General features: G+C 38.4%; 1 protein-coding gene across 4 annotated transcripts in view; it reads left to right on the top strand.

Annotated features, from left to right (window-relative positions):
• The window catches only part of MIX23 (mitochondrial matrix import factor 23), a 48,829-nt gene that overhangs the window by 22,566 nt on the left and 7,343 nt on the right, over window positions 1–18,920 (top strand). For 2 of the 4 annotated variants that reach the window (XM_020908128.2, XM_020908131.2), the window contains exons 2-5: window positions 1,218–1,343; window positions 4,128–4,274; window positions 8,560–8,619; window positions 11,668–11,973. In XM_020908128.2, the coding sequence (XP_020763787.1) occupies window positions 1,218–1,343; window positions 4,128–4,274; window positions 8,560–8,619; window positions 11,668–11,718 (384 nt within the window). In that variant the 3' untranslated portion in view covers window positions 11,719–11,973. Of the gene's footprint in view, window positions 1–1,217; window positions 1,344–4,127; window positions 4,275–8,559; window positions 8,620–11,667; window positions 11,974–18,920 lie in introns of those variants that run through there. The other 2 variants (XM_020908130.2, XM_020908129.2) reach the window with 2 other exon arrangements.

Below are 18,920 nucleotides of genomic sequence, written 5' to 3'. Positions count from 1 at the left end.
TTTATACTCATGCCAATTTTCAGATGAAAAGCTGTCATTTTTATTATGCCCAATAAATAAATAAATGGATGGAAGAAATGAAGTTGATTTTAATCCTGGATTTAAGTTTGGCAAAGAAGTAGGTTCATATATTGAAGGAGGTAGAGAATCAAGCAAAAATGGTTTAATACACATTAATATTAAATGTTAACTTGTTAGATGTTTTCAGTAAATAGGAGTCCTAGTATTATACACTTCTGTTTTCTTGATGATTTTCAGTGATTGTTTTGTGTGGCTGGGGTGAGGTGGGAGTGGATTAAAAGGGAAAGAAAAGGGTATATACTAGAAACTTTCTAAAACTTATATTATCTGGAGTCAGGAGGTAGCTGATGCTCAGCCTTCTCTAGTGACAAGTGAGAAGAAGTACCCTAATCAGAATGTGGGGAGAAGGGACTATACAGGGTTGGAGTACTCATTAGAGTCTTTCTTAGTCCCCTGCCCTTTTGATATTTTTATTTTGAGGAGAGTTGGAGCCTCTTTTAGAGGGGAGAGATCCTTGGGAAATGTGAACCTGGGTAACTGAGAAAAGGTAAAGCTAATTTCTTGTTCTATGAACAAAAAAACCACAAAGACTTTTCTAGCAGTGTACTTTTTTTTGTTATACGTACTCATAGTAAAAAACTAAAAAACAAAAAGCCTTAAAGGCAGGGGAATGCCTAAGAGTATAGATTAATTTCTGCATGTTAATCACTGCTGATGGTTTCTTATATATCTTTCTAGAAGTTTTCTATCTAGTACCACATTTTAGAGAGATAGACAGAATAATAGAGCAAGCAGTTATGTTGGATTGTTTTGGACAAGTTGAAGTAATCAAGTTCAGTAGAATCCCTTTTGGCTGTATGCTAGAAATAGAAAGAACACACAGTTGTGTTATGCACCATGTGCCAGCAAATGGGGTTTACAAATGAATAAAAAAATCTTTACACTTAAGACAGTCACATTTGGGCCAAGGAAACAGAGTTGTGCCAAGTGTTAGAATTACTATTACATAACCTACCTATCAGTCTTTATTAATAAATATTTTTCTATGGTTATACTGTATATAGCATGGTTTCCCCACTCCTAATATACAGTGTTGTAACATATCCAAGAGCTTTAATTATTTATTTTTGCTTACCTGGTCTTATCACTTAACTTTCCATTCAAATTATTATTCTTTTATTTTAAATATTATATAGGAATTACTCAAGGTGATGAGGACGATTGATGACAGAATAGTACATGAATTAAACACTACGGTTCCAACAGCTTCCTTTGCAGGGAAAATTGATGCCAGCCAAACCTGTAAACAACTTTATGAGTCAGTAAGTGTATCTTTTGAGTCTTTTGTGCTTCCTTTATGTCTTTCTTTGCAGGCAAAATAAGAAATCAATTGACATATAATTAAACTATGGAAAAAGAATGGAATCTTCACGTTTTCTTGCCCACACCTGAAGGTGTGTAAAAGTTTTGATCCAGTTTCTACAGACTAAAGAAAATGTGTGACCTTAAGCAATAGTCTGGGAAGATATGGTTCTAAGAAATGGGGAGATATGGTTCTAAGAAATGAAAACAGTCTCCCCTTGTGGGCAGACTCTAACTTAAGGAAACCTTATACATCAAAGAAAACAGGAGAGAATGAAACAGTCAAGTAAAACAGTGAGGTAAAAGTGGGGTCTTTGAATGAATCAGTGTTGGAAAAGCTAGACAGCTGAAATAAGGAAGAATTAAAACCCTTCGCACTTTCTGTATCCTCTTTCTTCCCTTACTCATCAGGAAGGGGAAAAGAAACATTTGGCAGGAGAGAAGGAAAAGCCACAGATAAATTGCCCTACCAAGGGTACACATTCAATCCCTGGTCAGGGAACAAAGATCTGGCAAGCTGTGCAGCCTAAAAAAAAAAAAGATGGAAATTTTAGACCGAAAGAGTTCTCAAAGCTGTGGTAAAATAAAATAAAACTGGGAAGTTCTAGGTATACCCACTTTAGACTCGTTTTGAATCATTCTCCTGCCCTACCCCAAATGTCTTCATTTCAAAATTGCTTTCCCCAAATCAAAGGAAGTATGGTTATTATATGGTTATCCTTCAGGATTTTTCTCCTCTAACCACAGTTTTACCATACTGAGTTTCTTAATAAATATCTCAGTTCCTTTGATAAACACTTTATGTATCAGAAATAATTCTCATGTGACCAAATCCTCAAGCATCTGATACTGATGAGCCAATAAACCTGGTTTTGTGTTATTTTTTCCTCTGGTAGGCTTATGTCACACCAACTATTACTCTTATCAGGTGTCCTCATTTCTTCAACTTACATGTATAGAAGTCCATGCATGTTCCTCTTGCATATGCTCTTAGGTTTGAATCTTATTGAAGGATGATCTTGAAAATATAATTGAATATACTGAGTAAAAGATGATATACCCAGTCATTCCTGTTTACATGGTTGTGGGTTCACAAGAGGGTCTAATATGAAGGATAAGTAAGCAGGTGAGGGTAGGAGCATAGTCAGCATCCAGAAATGTATCCACAGGGAAGGTGCCAAGTTAAGGAGGGGAACAGTGGAGGAAAGCCCAACTGAGGAAGGAGACTGGTGAGAGACCAAAAGAGAATTATTGAATATTTAACAAAATGTATACAACTTGCATTTGATTTTAAGATGTAGACAGAAAAATGAGAATATTGTGTTAGAGTTCTAGTTGATGCTAATGCTGTTTGATCAGTTGCTGGCGGAGTTAGACAAACTATCAAAATAATTAAATAGCATTTAGCATCTGAGCAATATATTGAGTCATGCTGCCTCTAAATTTTAGAGGTGGAAAGGGGTATTAGCAATTATTTACTCATAATTCATAATTTTACAAAAGAGGGAACTGAAGCCTGGGAATGCTCATTATTTAGCCAGTCTCACACAACCTCAGGGAGTTTCTTAACTCTGACAGTATTCTGTCTGGGGGAGAATAGTTCTGTACCCTCAATGCCTCTTTTAATTTTCTGTAATTATACCTGAAGGAGTTAATAAGTAACAGATGTAGCATACCAGCTAGTAAATATGGGCCTTGAGGCTGTCCTTGCAAATCCTAAATGTTATAATGAAAAGAATTAGCATATTAAGAGAAATTTACTAAAGTTGGGATTAATGTCTATTAGGCAATTCCTTTTACATGAGTACAACTTATAAGTAATGTACTTTTAGTATTACTGTCTAGAAATATAAAGATTTATTCTTTCCTGATATCTATTAGACCAGTAGTTCTTAATCACAGGGTTCCAATATAATCATTTAAGAGATCTATTTCAAATAACTTATGAAGACTGCTTATAGAATAGTTGTCAGTCCTATATTTTATGTATTTAAGATGTATATAATGGTTAGGTTATTTCTATTACAACTGTCACTAGCATAGCATTAAGGTATTCTCCCTTTGGACTGAAAAAGGAATGATATAACGTGATTACATGGAGCAAGCCAGCATTTAAATTTTAGTTGGAGGTGAACCACTGTTAGCACAATTGATGGAATCAATAATCTCTACTTCATTTACAGTTTTTCCTGGTTGATACTTTAAAAATCCTGAAAAGAGTTCTGTCTGACATAGGTAAATGTAGCATTCTTTTGTTTTTCTTTATTGTAACTAAAGACTTTTCTACATCACTTACTTCATAACTTTTTGCACTTGTTGACAACATGAGGCTGGGGGAAAAAATGAAAGGACAAAAAGAAAGAGCAGCAGTAAGTGGCTCAGAAAGTGTGTGAGAGTCGGTATAGGGTAGGTGAGCACACAGATGCAGTAATGGGAGAGGAAGGGGTTCGGAGAGGAGGAGACTGATGAGAAGCCCAGCAGGAGGAGCGTGGGGAGAGAGGCAAGGAGGCCTGGGAGCACAGTGAGGAAGAGGACAGCCCAGCCTCTCACTTCCACCCTCACAGCTCCCACCTTTGATCTGGCTCATTCAGCACACACTTCTCTTCCATAGACTCAATTTTTAAAAATTATTTTAGAAAGTCTTACATTTCTGTAGTCTAAAATTAAAAAATACTGAAATGTGACAAATTGGTGTGATTTTATCTTTTTTTTTTTTTTTCCTGTTTCTTTCTTTGTTCTTTTAGTTGATGGAGGCCCATGCCAGTAGGGACAGAGTCATAAAAAACTGTATAGCTCAGACCTCATCAGTAGTAAAACAGCTCCGAGAAGAGAGAGAAAAGAATTTGGATGATTTAACGTTATTAAAGCAACTTAGAAAAGAACAGACAAAGGTAAGTTGAATAAGGTTACATTTCTAAGGCAAGATTTCCAAACTTAGCCTTCAAAATAAAACAGTTTTTAACGTGAAAAATCCAGAGTAAGATATGCTTATTACTTAAAATGACCAGGAGATTAGTACTTCATTCTTAATGGGTTTTATTTTATTGCACTTCAGTGTTAATTGGTTAATTAATGTACATTTCATGATTGTATGTAGTAGCAGCTTAAGCTAAAAAAGCATGTAATCATGTTATTTCCACTCATTTATATATTCTACAGTTAAAGATATAAGGATTAATACAGATCAACACCATGTTAAAATATCTGTAGAAATCACATCTGAGTCCTGAATTGAGAAGAAACATTTTAAAAATATATTTACAGTTTAAAAATATTTACCTCTGGCTTCATCTGTAGAAACCTGCTAAATGTAATATAGATGTTTAACTTCAGGATATTACCCTCTTCAGCCATAAAAATATAGTACAGTACAGCAGGTACCCTAGAGCCTCCTTACGTTTATTTCTTTGCTATGGAAAAAATGGTATGGGTCTTTGACTCTTTTTAGACTCCTTTGTTTCTATTTCATCTCCCATCCCTGCCATTTTCCCTTTTAGGAAAACAACAAACGTCCACTGAGTGATATGTCAGAGGAAGCCTTATTTTCTAAAGTCAGCTATAATGTAGATGAGTGTGGACTTCAGGGTGGAGTTAATGAGGCAGAGCTATTTCTTTATAGCCCTTAAATGTGGCATGTCAAGAAAAAGGTGGAAATGTATACCATGTTTTATTTTCTAGGCTGCATTACTGTCTTTTGGTGAGGGAATAGCTCAAGGGGTCACTTTTTATTCTGATACAATTTCAAACTCTCAGAAAAGCTGCACAAATAGTACAAGGAACTCCCATGTACCCTTTACCTATATTCACCTTTTGTTTACATTTTGCTCCACCTGCTTTACAATTCATTCTCTCCACCCTTCCTACCCTTTCCTCCTTCCCTTCCTTTTCCCCTGTCTTCCTCCCCCTCCCTCCATACACAATTTTTTTCTTACCATTTTGAGAATATACTGGGCACATTATACTCTTTTACCCCTACGTATGTTGGTTATTCCCTGAGAACAGGGGCTTCCTCTTACATGCTCTTGCTGCTGCTTAGTCCTTCAGTCATGTCCCAACTCTGTGACCCCATGGACTGTAGCCTGCCAAGCTCCTCTGTCCATGGAATTCTCCAGGCAAGAGTACTAGAGTGGGTTGCCATGCCCTCCTCCAGGGCGTCTTCCCAATCTATAGATCAAACCTGAGTCTCCTGCATTGCAGGCAGATTCTTTACCACTGAGCCACCAGAGAAGCCCTTCTCTTAACATGACCACTGTATAATTACCAAAATCCTGTCTGCATTTTAAGATGGCATAATAAGTGACTTACTGGTCCTCCTTGCATGTCGGGTAACTGAAAATCCAGTGTGAGATAGAATCATGTTTTCATACTGAACAAGTTGTGAAGTTTGCTCTTTGGTTAGTGGATGTAGCCAAATTTTGCAAAGGGGACCTTGCTGTCTCTCTCAAGTCTTTTTTGCTGCACACAGGTGAGTGTGTGTACTTTCTTAGCCATCCTGCTGATACAGTATGTCTCACTGGATACAGAATTCGTCCACTATCTTTACTGTGCCCTTTGTTCATGATGACTGCTTCAGCCCTGTGTTTCACACCTGTTCATTCATTTGTCAGCAATGGGTTCTTCAGTGAACTTGGGCTGTAAAGGTCATCTTAGGAGGCGTTTTGGAAACCAGCCAGTGAGTTATGAAAGGTAGTTTTCTAGCCTGTGACATTGCATGGGACTATAGTAGAAGGTAACCGTGGGTTAAGCAAATAAGGAAGCTTGAATTTTTTCTTCAAGTTTGCTATGAAGGTTATGGAATCAGAAAGAGGCAGCTCTTAAAGATGTTCCAGCTCTACCTCATCATATTCTATATGTGGAAATAGACTCAGAGATACTGACCTCCCCAAAGTCACAAACTAGTAAGTAGTGGGACTGGACTTGAATCCATCTCTTCTGACTCTGAATTCAGTCAGTGTTTTTGTTGTGACTAATAGTCAAATAGTTTATTTGCATACAATGCCAATCTGAAAGTTCCCAGTTCTTTACCCTAACCCTTACCTCAAAAAAGCCTTGCTGGAACTATATATCTGCTGTCACCTGTTCATAGCCTTTGAGAGGAATTTTACCTGTGTAAGACACAGAGCCTCAAAAACAACTATCTCAAAGGTAGCATTTTGTTGGTGCCACTGAAATTGTATTAGAAGCTGGCTATAATGTCTGCCATGTTCAAGAATAGAAGAAACATTGATTATAAAGGCAGATAGCTCTGAGGAAATCCATCTACCACTTGGAGGTTTTGTAATCTTGTAAATTAATCTGAAACTTCTGAATTTCAGCTTGTAAAATGGAGTTGATACTTAATATCTTTTATTTTATTTTGGGGGGTAAGGATCAAATTGTATAATATATGTAAGAGGTAGCATATTGACTGATATAAAGTAGCAGATTCTTTCCTCTTTGAATCTCTGGGACTCCATATTCGTTCCATTAATTCTTTCTACAATATCCACCCAACCAGTGGTTTCTACCTTTTGTTTAACCAGTCTTAAGAGAATTGAGGGGATGCATAATCTTATGTGTCAGTGCATTCTCTTTTTGGACAGCTGTAATTGTTTAGATATTTTTTTATTGTGAGAATCTGTCTCCTTGTAACATGTAATTACTGATCTTTAATCATCCCTCTGGATAAGTCTAAACCCATTTCTACAGGACACCCGTTTAAATATTTGAGAGCAGTTATAAACACTGTCTTAGTGGCCTGTTTTAACACTGTTCTTTGAAGTTGTTACTTCTTCGGCAGAAAATCCAGGCTTTGACAGAGGAGTGAAGCTTTACTGAGTTCTGTGTCTATATAGCTGATTAAAATCTGAAACAGGTTCTCGTTTAAGCAGGTGGGCTTCCTCAGGCTTGTCGCTGCTCTGCAGCACAGCAGACACGCTGTCCTTCCTTAGTCGTGGTTTGATTGTGTATTCTGGTGCATACTCCTGACACCAGGTTTTGAGTCTAAGAAGGGAGTTTACAAGGAGTGTTGAATCAGTACACATCCAGTCTTATTAATGTTAGATGCACATTTCTCAAACCTCCTGTCTGAACTGTACTCCTAATTTGTGGTTAGGTGCTTTGGTCTGGGTCCCCACCTCTTTGTTGCCCTAATCTTGTCTAATTCTCCAGCACTTTTTCCCCTAAATCTCCTGGCCTGAGGACATCATCCTGCTGTTATCTACTTGGCTGCCTCAACCTGTAGTTCATACTTTTTTTCTGCTAATTTTCCTGTTTTCTGCTAATTTTCCTGAATACTTCGAGGTTCTCCTCTTGGAACTAGTTAGCTTCCTTCCTGTCAAGTCTCTTTGAGCAGAGGCAACTAGGAGTATGATGGTTCCTGCCATCTGGACCTGGCAGAGGGATTGGCTATTTTTCTGATGGAGTTATTAGGTTGGCAGTTAAAAAGAAAGTTAGAAAGACTTTAGCATTTTAGCCTCAGACCTCTGGCTGTATGGTTAAGGTATGGAAAATTCATCCCTTTCTCAGTTACTTGAGGCTTTTATATACACTTTCTCTGTTTTTCTTCCTATTTCTTTTTTCTTTTATTCAAATCAGGTTGCCACCTCCTTGTCCTTTTTTTGTTTTGTTTCTCTGTGCTATCTTTGCAAATCTATGTTGTAGATCAATAAGTCAAACTGAAATTACTGAGTTAAAGGACATGGGAATTTACATTTTTGCTAAGTCTTACCAAATTGCTCTCTGTAGAAGTTACAATTTGTACTCCTACAAAAAAAATATGTGAGTGTATCTTTCCCCATACCCTCACTAATACTAGATTTTATAGGAATTATCAGATTTCTTCTTAAAAAAATTTTTTTGGTCATGTTATGACTTAATTTGCATTTCTTTTTGCATAAGTAAGATTGTACATTTAAAAATAGGTTTATTGGCCATTTGTTTTTCTTTTGTGAACTACCTGAGCTTTTGAGTTTTTTTTTAAGCTGTCAATAATATGCAGCAATGCTTGAGAACTGTGGCTTTATAAGATTTAACAATTGGTTAAATACAAGAATATCAAGGAAGGTTTTGAAATCTAGCCTAAGTATTGACAAAAAATGCAGGAGCAGCAGCTGGTTTTGTTAGGAAAATATTATAGAGTTTGGTTTTAGTTCTTTAAATTTTCATAACTTCATTTTTGTTTTCCTTTTCTTGCAGTTGAAATGGATGCAGTCAGAACTGAATGTTGAAGAAGTGGTAAATGACAGGAGCTGGAAGGTATAAAATGATGTTGATTCTTGGAGGGAACTAGGAGGGGAAACAGAATTAGCAAAAGGAAACAAACCAAGGGAGGAGGGAGTAAAGAGTGCCTTGGGCACTTAAGAATTAAGGTCCTTCATTTACAAGCAATTGAAGGTTTTAACTTTTTAGAGGGATGGGAGTTGCGGTTAGAATTCAAATAGAGCCATCTTATTTAAAAAAAGTAGCCTTTCAGTCTCATGGTAGAATTGTATGGTTGTCATGGTAACAGAATTGGAGACATTCTGTATGATTCCTACTATTAATTATGGACTATTTGATATTTAGAGTTATTAGTTCTTAACTCAGAGCCTTCAGTCAGGTTATTTAAGTTAGCCTTTCTGTGATTAGTTATTTCCATAAATTTTCATGTCATTAACTACCCTTCACAGTTGCTTGTTTTCTAACATATCTGATCATGAAACCTTTTTTTGTATATAGTTTCACTGGTATCTGGCTTTTTATGGCTCCTAGATTCATTCACATGCTCCTTATTACCACCTGCTGTTGCTGCTTAGTTGCTTCAGTTGTGTCCAGCTCTGTGTGATCCCATGGGCTATAGCCCGCCAGGCTCCTCTGTCCGTGGGATTCTCCAGGCAAGAATACTGAAGTGGGTGCCATGCCCTCCTCCAGGGGATCTTCCCAACCCAGGGATCGAACTTGGGCCACCTGCATTGCAGGCAGATTCTTTACCACTGATCTACCAAGGAAGACCTATTACCGCCTACATGATTCTAATTAGGAATTAGACTGGGGGACCAGGATCCTAGGACTTTAAATGTAGTTAAAAAACACAAAATTCTGACTTTTTAGTTTTCTGGAAAAGTATGTTTACATGTCCTCTCTAAAACTCAAAGATTTCCAAAGGGCAAAATCTATTAAATCTGAAAGAATGAACTGAAAATTGTTTTATCCTTTGAAATTAACTGATGGAATTGGGCTGAATCCAGACGGAGGTCAACAGAACCAAAAACTAGAGTGTACCAACTTGCAGAACCCTGGATAAACTGCAAAATACAAATTGACTTTCTTTGCTTTATCACATTTATTTATCCTATAATTTGCTAAAATTTCATATTTCTGCCCTTTCTACCTATGTGATAAGATGTTTGCTCCTTGAAAGATTTTGGCAAAATTTGTCCATTTCTAGCTCTGGAGAGATAATATTTACTCTTGGGATGGGATGAGGGTGGGTACAATGAAATCTGGTTTGGAAAACCCAGTGTAGGGATTGATGTATGTAAAATGTAGTAGGAAAAGTGAAGCATTTTTGGATTTGGTATTACTTTAAAAGAAAATATGCTCCATCCACTCTACATAAAATGAGGCTATTTGTTTTCAAGGGAAGACATTGTAGCCATGGTGCAATAGGCCAGCAAAAATGGTTAAGTTATTTAGGAAAAGGATTTGGAGAGGCTCAACCAGGTTCTGTACATCATCCCAACCAGTGTGTCAAAACCACTAATCTGAAGCCTCCTCTGGTCCGAGCATTGGGAGCTCCAGGGATATGTCAGACCTAGGAGCGGTAAGACAAAAAGGCCAGAAAGAGTCTATATAATTTCTTCATGTTCTAATTGTGAGATACATATGCCAAAGAGCATGTAACATGTCGAATGTAAAGAATATTAGTAAAATGAACATGTATCTACTGCCCAGTTTAAGAAATTGAATACCAGTAGCCTACGTAGATTTTTCTTTTATTTTTATGCTAGTCCATTTTAGCCAACATGGGTTGGTTTCTTTGGTGGGTTTTTTGGTTTTTTTTTTTACCTAAAAATGGTTTGTTCCTTACATCAGTGAAGTATGAGAGTAAATTCTGAGAAAAAATGTTTTAGATTTTTATAATTTTTTAAATTGGATATAAAATTCTTTAGACACATGATTAATTTTTTAAAAAATATTAAAAGATATACAATAAAAATTATACTCTCATGCCTCTCTAATTTTTACCACCTCCTTTCCCTTTCCTCTGAAAGGATGTATATGCTTTCAGATATTTGTAACTTTAAAATTTTGTTTGTATGTGTACACACATATACATATATTTTCTTATCAGACAAATGGAAGTGTATTTTTCTTAATATATCTTGGAGATCTTTTCAAATTAGGATTTAAAGAGCTTTCTTATTCTTTTTTTATGCTTGTTTTATATTCCATCAAATGGCTGTACCAAAATTTTGATTTAACACAGTCCATATAACAAACGGGACCTTGCTGTGAGTTACTAAGTAAGCTAACTTGTGATGATTTTTGTCCTTGAATAATTTAAATTTTATTAAAATAATGAAAATTATATTATAAATGAATATCAAGGCATTCTGTGCTCTTCAGTTCAGTTCAGTCTCTCAGTCGTATCCAACTCTTTGCAACCCCATGGACTGCAGCACGCCAGGCTTCCCTGTCCATCACCAACTCCCAGAGTTTACTCAAACTCATGTCCATCAAGTCAGTGATGCCATCCAACCATCTCATGCTGTCATTCTCTTCTTCCGCCTTCAATCTTTCCCAGCATCAGGGTCTTTTCTAGACTAGGCACTGTGCTCTTAGTGCCTAGTAAGTCAGTTTGAATTGGTGAGGAAACACCTCTGTTTCCTAAACCTGTTGACTTGGGGCAAAGAAGATTATGAAGTGAAGTGAAAGTCACTCAGTCGTGTCTGACTCTTTGTGACCCCACCAACTATACAGTCCATGGACTTCTCCAGGCCCGAATACTGGAGTGGGTAGCCTTTCTCTTCTTCAGGGGATCTTCCCAACCCAGGGATCGAACCCAGGTCTCCTGCATTACAGGTGGATTCTTTATCAGGTGAGCCACAAGAGAAGCCCAAGAATATTGGAGTGGGTAGCCTATCCCTTCTTCAGTGGATCTTCCCCACCCAGGAATTGAACTGGGGTCTGCTGCATTGCAGGCAGATTCTTTACCATCTGAACTATTAGGGAAACCCCAGAGAAGGTTATATTCAACCGAAATTTCAGGTCTAATTTATACAGGATGACTCAGTGACCTTTGTTTCTGTTCACATGTCTTAGGTGTTTAATGAACGCTGCCGAGTTCACTTCAAGCCTCCAAAGAATGAATAAAAAGATACTTTTTTTTTTTAAGATGGACTGAGTCATCTCATAAAGAGTCAAGCATGACAGACATCAACATGGTGGGCTTCCCAGGAAGATTTCTGAGCCAACAGTCCAAGACCTTTTGTTGATTTCAGCCCCACTTAGCCAAGACCTCACATATAAATAATTCTGATAATTATGGAGAAATCAACTGCTATTTTATACTGATTCTGTAAAAAAAAATGTTTTGTAACTATTAAAATAATTTTCTGACTCAGTGTACATATTTATTTGATTGTTTTCCCAGTTGAGACAGTAAGTTCTTGTAAGAGTATTTGAATACAATTTCAATACGTAATTTGATTTATATTGTACCTTTTTGAATTTTATAAATTTATTGACATCAGTGTAGACCTTTTTGGTCATTGATGGTTTTATCTCTTATTTATCTCTAAGTTTATTGCTCGTAAGTTAAAGGGCAGTAATATGGCCTGGATAGTATCCAAGGAAACTCTCTTAGTACCTTATTTTTATATGCAAAAACTATTGTTGGGTGGAAGTATTTTCCTGGATAATGTTTCTGTGGACAGTGAAAAGGAAAACAAATTCAGAAAATGGAAAAGTAGAAGACGGCTTACATGATGGACTTCTAGTACAGGATGATTGTAAGGCACAGTTCCGGCGAGTCAGAAAAGGAAAGATGACCTCAGCAGAAGTAGGTTACCTTTATTCAGGCAAGGAGGGGCGACAGTTGGCCTAACGACCAGGCTGAGCACCAAAAGGGATCAGGGAGGCTTCATACTTATAGGGAGGTTTGTGGAAGCGATAAGGGAAACGTCAATCAGGTGGGATATTTTGAGTATTCTTTTGTTGAGATGACACTTGTAGTTGGGCAGGGGGTGATAAGCCTTCTGGGCAGGTGTAGGGGGTGGTAGGTTTCCGGACAGGGGGTGATAAGTCCCAGATAGATGCAACTGGCCTGGAGCATCAGGATGGAACTAAAGTTATGCTTTGTTTTCTCCGAAGTTAGATGATTCAGCAAGGGGCCTTTGAGACTGTTGTTCTCTTTTCTAGGCCCAAAAGACTCCTTCAATGATTGTATTCATTTTCTGTTGCTGTTTAACAAATTTAACAGCTTAAAGTCACTTCTGTGTTATCTTATAGTTCTGTAGGTCAGAAGGCTAGGAAAGCTTGACTGAGTTCCCTGCCTGGGGTCTCACAGGCTGCAATCAATTTGTGACTGGGCTCTTCTCTGGAGTCTCCAGGCGAAGAACCTACATCCAGGCTCATTCAGTTGGTAGAATTCAGATCCTTTCAGTTCTAAGACTGAAGTTCCTGATATCTTGCTGGTTCTCATCAGCCACTCTGAGCTTCTAAAAGCCACCCACATTTCTTGAGGAGGCTATGGTCTCCTCCCTTTTCAAGCTAGCAATGGTACATTGAACCCTCATTCTTGGGATCTGACTTCCTTTTCTGCTACAAGCCAAACAAACTGCTTTTAAAGGGTGTGTATTAGTTTTGCCATAATAATTTTCCTTTGTTTTAACTTTAAGTCAACTGATTACAACTTTAATTATATCTGCAAATCCCTTTTTCTGGGTAATGTAACATCACAGATGTAGTGTCTCATATTCACAGTCTGAAGAATTAGAGTGGGGCATCTTGGAGAGCCATTCTAGAAGCCTGCCTACCACAGTTTAAACGCAAGCCTCCTGGCTCTGGCACAGTTAGATCAATGCTCCCAGAAGGGTTGTGGATAGGCTTGTGTGTTCAGTATGTTGACTGTCAGGTTGTGCACTAGAGCATTTTGAGCATTTACCATGGATCAGATACTGTTGTTGTTGAGAATATTGATAAACAAGACCTACTTTTTTTTTTTTAACGAGACCTACTTTTGTGAAGATTATATTATAGTCTTTCAACAAGAAAAAAATTGCCTTGTGCCAGCAATGAAAAAGATTTTCTCTAGGACTTGCCTGTTATTGAATGGTACATGACAGAAAAAGTGAAAAAAGTAAAAGTCACTCAGTTGTGTCTGACTCTTTGCAACCCCATGGACTGGAACCCTCCAGACTCTGTCCCTGGAATTCTCCAGGCAAGACTACTGGAGTGGGTTGCCATTCCCTTCTCCAGGGGATCTTCCTGACCCAGGGATTGAACTTGGATCTCCTGCATAGCAGGCAGATTCTTTACTGTTTGAGCTACTGAAGAACCCACATGACAGCTGATGTTTAATAATTATTAGATGTAAGAGTGAATTAAATGGATTCATGCAAGAATAAAAATAAGACTCAACAAAGTTGTCCAACAGGGAGTTCAGAACCAGAATCATTGGAAAAGATTCATAACAGCCTTTCCAGCATTTCACGTCTGCTCTAAAGTACTGTCTAGCTAATCCAATTTTAGCAGGATGCTTGAATCATTCCAATATTATGAAAATGTAATTATGGTATGGATGACTTTTAGTGTAAATGAATATTAGTGTGTTTAGTTTGTGATGAATGGCATTTAAAGCCTCCAGTTTTTAAGAAACAGGTGGTGCATTGCTTTTGAAAGTTGATTTGTGTGCTCAAACAGTGTCTTGCATGTAATTGCTGCCTTACAACAATGTATTGATTTTGTTGCTTGAAGGATAGGTAAGTATTAGTCACTCAGTTGTGTCTGAGTCTTTGTGATCCCATGGACTTATAGCCCTCCAGGATCCTCTCTGCATGGAATTCTCCAGGCCAAAATACTGGAGTGGGCAGCCATTCCCTTCTCCAGGGGATCTTCCTGACCCAGGGGTTAAACCTGGGTCTCCTGCACTTCAGGCAGATTCTTTACTGTCCGAGCCACCAAGGAAGACCCTGAAGGATAGGTAAGATTTAGCCAGAAAGAGAGAAAAAACAAGGTACAAAAGTTCAGAGAAGAGTTAGGCCCTTTCACTGCAAAATGGAAGATAACCATAAAGGAAATACCATGATAACCCATTTGCAAATTCTTTTAACAAGTATTTGAGTGCCTTCCACATTCAAATTCTAGGCACTATTAGCCAATGCTAATAGTGCTAATCAGTTTCACTACTAATCAGTTTCACTACTAATCAGTGAACAAAACATATTAAAAAAGGGTTTTGCGCTCAAAGAGCTTTCTTTCTCAAAGAACCAGTGACAGACTATTTTCTTGGTCTCCAAAATCACTGCAGATGACTGTAGTCATGAAATTAAAAAGTTCTTTCTCCTTGGAAGAAAAGCTATGGCAAGCCTAGACAGTATATTAAAAAGCAGAGACATTACTTTGCTGACAAAGGTCTGTCTAGTCAAAGCTATGGTTTTTCCAGTAGTCATGCATGGATGTAAGAGTTGGACCATAAAGACAGCTGGGAGCCAAAGAACTGATGTTTTGAACTGTGGTGTTGGAGAAGACTTGAGAGTCCCTTGGACTGCAAGGAGATCAAACCAGTCAATCCTAAAGGAAATCAGTCCTGAATATTCATTGGGAGGACTGATGATGAAACTGAAGCCCCAATACTTTGACTGCCTGATGCGAAGAGCATCAGAAAAGATCCTGATGCTGGGAAATATTGAAGGCAGGAGGAGAAGAGGATGACAGAGGACGAGATGGTTGGATGGCATCTCCAAGACAACGGACATGAGTTTGAGCAAGCTCCAGGAGATCGTGAAGGACAGGGAAGCCTGGTATGCTGCAATTCATGGGGTCACAAAGAGTCAGACATAACTGAGTGACTGAACAGCAACAAAGAGCTTCATGTAGTAAGGGGAGACAAACAATAGAAAACAATTATACAGTGTGCTAAGAGGTGATAAAGTTCCACTCCCTCCCCACCGAAAAGCAAGAAATCAGAAATGGAGATTGCAAATGACTGTTTATCTAAGAGAATATTATAATGCTGTTGATCTTTGAAAAGTGAATTAGAGAATGAAATGTATCAAATACGTATAGTAAAAAGGAAGTTTTCTGGAATTCCTTGGTGTGGTTGAGATTCTGAGCTTCCACCACAGGGGATGTGGTTTCCATCCCTGGTCAGGGAACTACATCCCACATGTGATGGTGCAGCATGGTAAAAAAAAAAAAAAAAGTTTTCTAACAAGTCAGTCTCTTTCAAGCTATGCTCCAAACATACTAGTTTGGGAAACAGAGCGATAATATACCTAGTGCTACTGCAGTGGACTCTGCTTCCATGCCACACTACCTACATAAGACCATCCAGGAATAATTTGTAAACTGGGAGATTAGTCAAAGTTGTGGTCTCATTTCAAATTAAGAAAAATGAACATTCTGCCTAGAGATGGGTGATCTGATCAAATACATTAGAGATCATTTTGGTTACTCATGATTTCTGTGTGCATTTAGCCTTCTAGATAAGCCTTGATTGTTTCTTTTTAAAAAAAAACTTATTTAGTTGAGTATAAACACTGAAGAGCAAAAACCCCAAAAAGGTCTAAAGTGATCTCTCCTAATAGCGACAGCATTTCTAGAAAAAGCCTAGTTTACCCACAGCATTATGTTGGGGAGGAAAATCAAAATGTTAATAAGAGGTTTGACCTCAGCTAGCTCCCAGCTTGTGAGTACAGTGACAAGTTGAGGGCATCCCTGGGTTGAAGTCAGACCTCATTGAAATATTCCGTCATGCAAATACAGTTCTCTCTTTGCTCAGTTGTTCAACCCACATTAAGTTTCTCTCTTTCCCTAATCAATTGTTCTTTACCTTTCTGAGGACAAAATGTTCCTGTCTGCCTGTCCATCCATCCATCTCCTCATCCATATACTTGTCATGTTGATCAGATACCATACCAGAGCCCTTTCTAGGGACAACTCTGGCTCATAGCTCCCACTTAAAGAGCACTCCTTGGTAGCCCACTTTATACCATGGTGATTGGATCAGGGCTGAGTGATTGACCTAAGAACCAACAAACCTTAAGCTAGCCAGTGTCCTGTGACAAGTCCTAGAACAAAGTTGATCAGGACAATCAAATTCTTCAAGGCTCTGAACTGAGAAACACTGAGAGAATGATGTACTTAGCAGTGGGAGGTAACGCTTGAAGGACAGTGGCGATGAGGTGCAGCAGGGGCCAGGAAAGCCCACTGTTCTGAAAAAGCAGGGGCCCCAAGTGGCTCAGTGGTAAAGAACCTGCCTGCCAATGCAGGAGACGCAGGAGACACAGGTTTGATCCCTGGGTCAGGAAGATCCTCTGGAGGAGGAAATGGCAACCCACTCCAGTATTCTTGCCTGGAGATTCCCATGGACAGAGGAGCCTGGTGGGCTACAGTCACAGGGTTGCAAAGAGTCGAACATGACTGAGCATGCACGCCTATGAGGATGCATACCATGAAGCCGAGAAAAATATACAAAATAGAAGAGAGAATGTCAGTTGGAGCTGGCAGAAAGGTGTAAAGAAACAGAGAAGCAGAGAATGTGGGGAATAGCTGAGACCCATGAGTGATCGGCCCCAAGAGTAAAAACCCACCATCACAGCTTCTCAGTTCCTTAGAGCTGCCTTGGGTCCTGGTTCTGGCTGTGAGGTCCCTCTTCTGGTTTAGGTCCCTCTTCTCCATGAGACCTGGTTGATTGGCATTTTCTAGATTTCTCGGCAGATGCATCTTTATGATAAATCCCCACATGATATAAAAAAGTTCTTTTGAACCAAAGGAGTCTATCAAGAACATTTCCAGTCAGTCAGTGGCCAAGCACTACCTTGTTTAAATAGCCCATTGACATTAGGATATTTTTTCTTCATCCAATCAATACTTTCTCATATTGTTGTTGAGAGCACCATGGATGTGCTAGGTAGCCTCTTGGGAGAAACTCCCCATGGTGTCTGAACTTCAGTTCCAGCAAGGAAAGACTCAGATTAGCATCCAGGTTGAGTCTGGGCTTTTAAATGAGAAACATGTCAGAAATCAATCAATTCACTCCCTTAAGAAAGTAAAGCAATCCTGTTTCCCAAGAAAAAACAGGGTAGGCATTGCCTACAACCCTGGGCAGCCTCATGTCCTCTGAATCTTCAGTTGACCCAATACATCACTTATCCATGTCTATGGCAGAGAATTCTGGAAGTGCCTGACAGATAGCTGGGGTTGAGGCCTTCACCTTTGAAGGCAAGTGAGCATTCTCTCAGTCTCTTTCTTTGGGGTTAGGGAAAATAATTCTCACCATAAAGAACAAATTCTTTCACCCAGATTCCACTTCAAATTTGGTGGGGCAAATGTTTCAGAAATGTAATTTTTTTCCTTTGCTTGCCATGGTATTGCTAAGAGAAGACATGTCTTTTGGGGGAAAAACCTGATCCTTTATTTGGATAAGGCCTTTAATTAAACGGCCAACCAACTTTTGAACACCCTTTCCATCAACAGTTTATCCAGTTTTAGATCTATTTTCCTTTTTGTTACTCTGGGAATCCGAACAATTTTGGAGGAATAAATCTACTTGCTCAAGTACCACCTCCTTAACCTTTACATAAGCCACTCCCATTTCACAAAATCATCTATGTTAAAACTGATTTTAAACTATTCCAATTGAATACTTTTAAACCAATTTGCAAATTATTATGATACATTTAAACATGGAGAAATTTATTTTCCTTTCTTTTATATTAATTTTCATTGGAGTTTTACAATGTTGTGTTTCTGCGGTACAGCAAAGTGAATCAGCTATACATATACACATATCCCCTCTTTTTTGGATTTCCTTCCAATTTAGATCACCACAGATCATTGAGTAGAGTTCCCTGTGCTATGTAGTATGTTCTCATTAGTTCTCTATTTTATTTGTTGTTATAAGTTATAACATGTTATAAGTCATGTCCAACTCTTTGTGACCCCATGGACTGCAGCATGCCAGGCTTTCCTGTCCTCACTATCTCCCAGAGTTTGCTCAAACTCATGCCCATTGAGTCGGTGATGCCTTCCAACATCTCATCCTTTGTCGTCCCCTTCTCTTCCTGCCTTCAGTCTTTCCCAGCATCAGGTGCTTTTCTAATGAGTCAGTTCTTCGCATCAGGTAGCCTAAGTATTGGAACTTCAGCTTCAACATCAGTCCTTCCAATGAATATTCAATACTAATTTCTTTAGGATAGACTGGTTTGATCTCCTTGCAGTCCAAGAGACTCTCAAGAGTCTTCTCCAACACCACAGTTCAAAAGCATCAATTCTTCCGGGCTCAGCCTTCTTTATGGTGCAATTCTCACATCTGTACGTGACTACTGGAAAAACCATAGCTTTGACTATAC

Source organism: Odocoileus virginianus, chromosome 4, assembly GCF_023699985.2.
Source record: "Odocoileus virginianus isolate 20LAN1187 ecotype Illinois chromosome 4, Ovbor_1.2, whole genome shotgun sequence".
NCBI lineage: Eukaryota > Metazoa > Chordata > Mammalia > Artiodactyla > Cervidae > Odocoileus > Odocoileus virginianus.
This window is presented reverse-complemented; position numbering and strand designations above follow the sequence as displayed.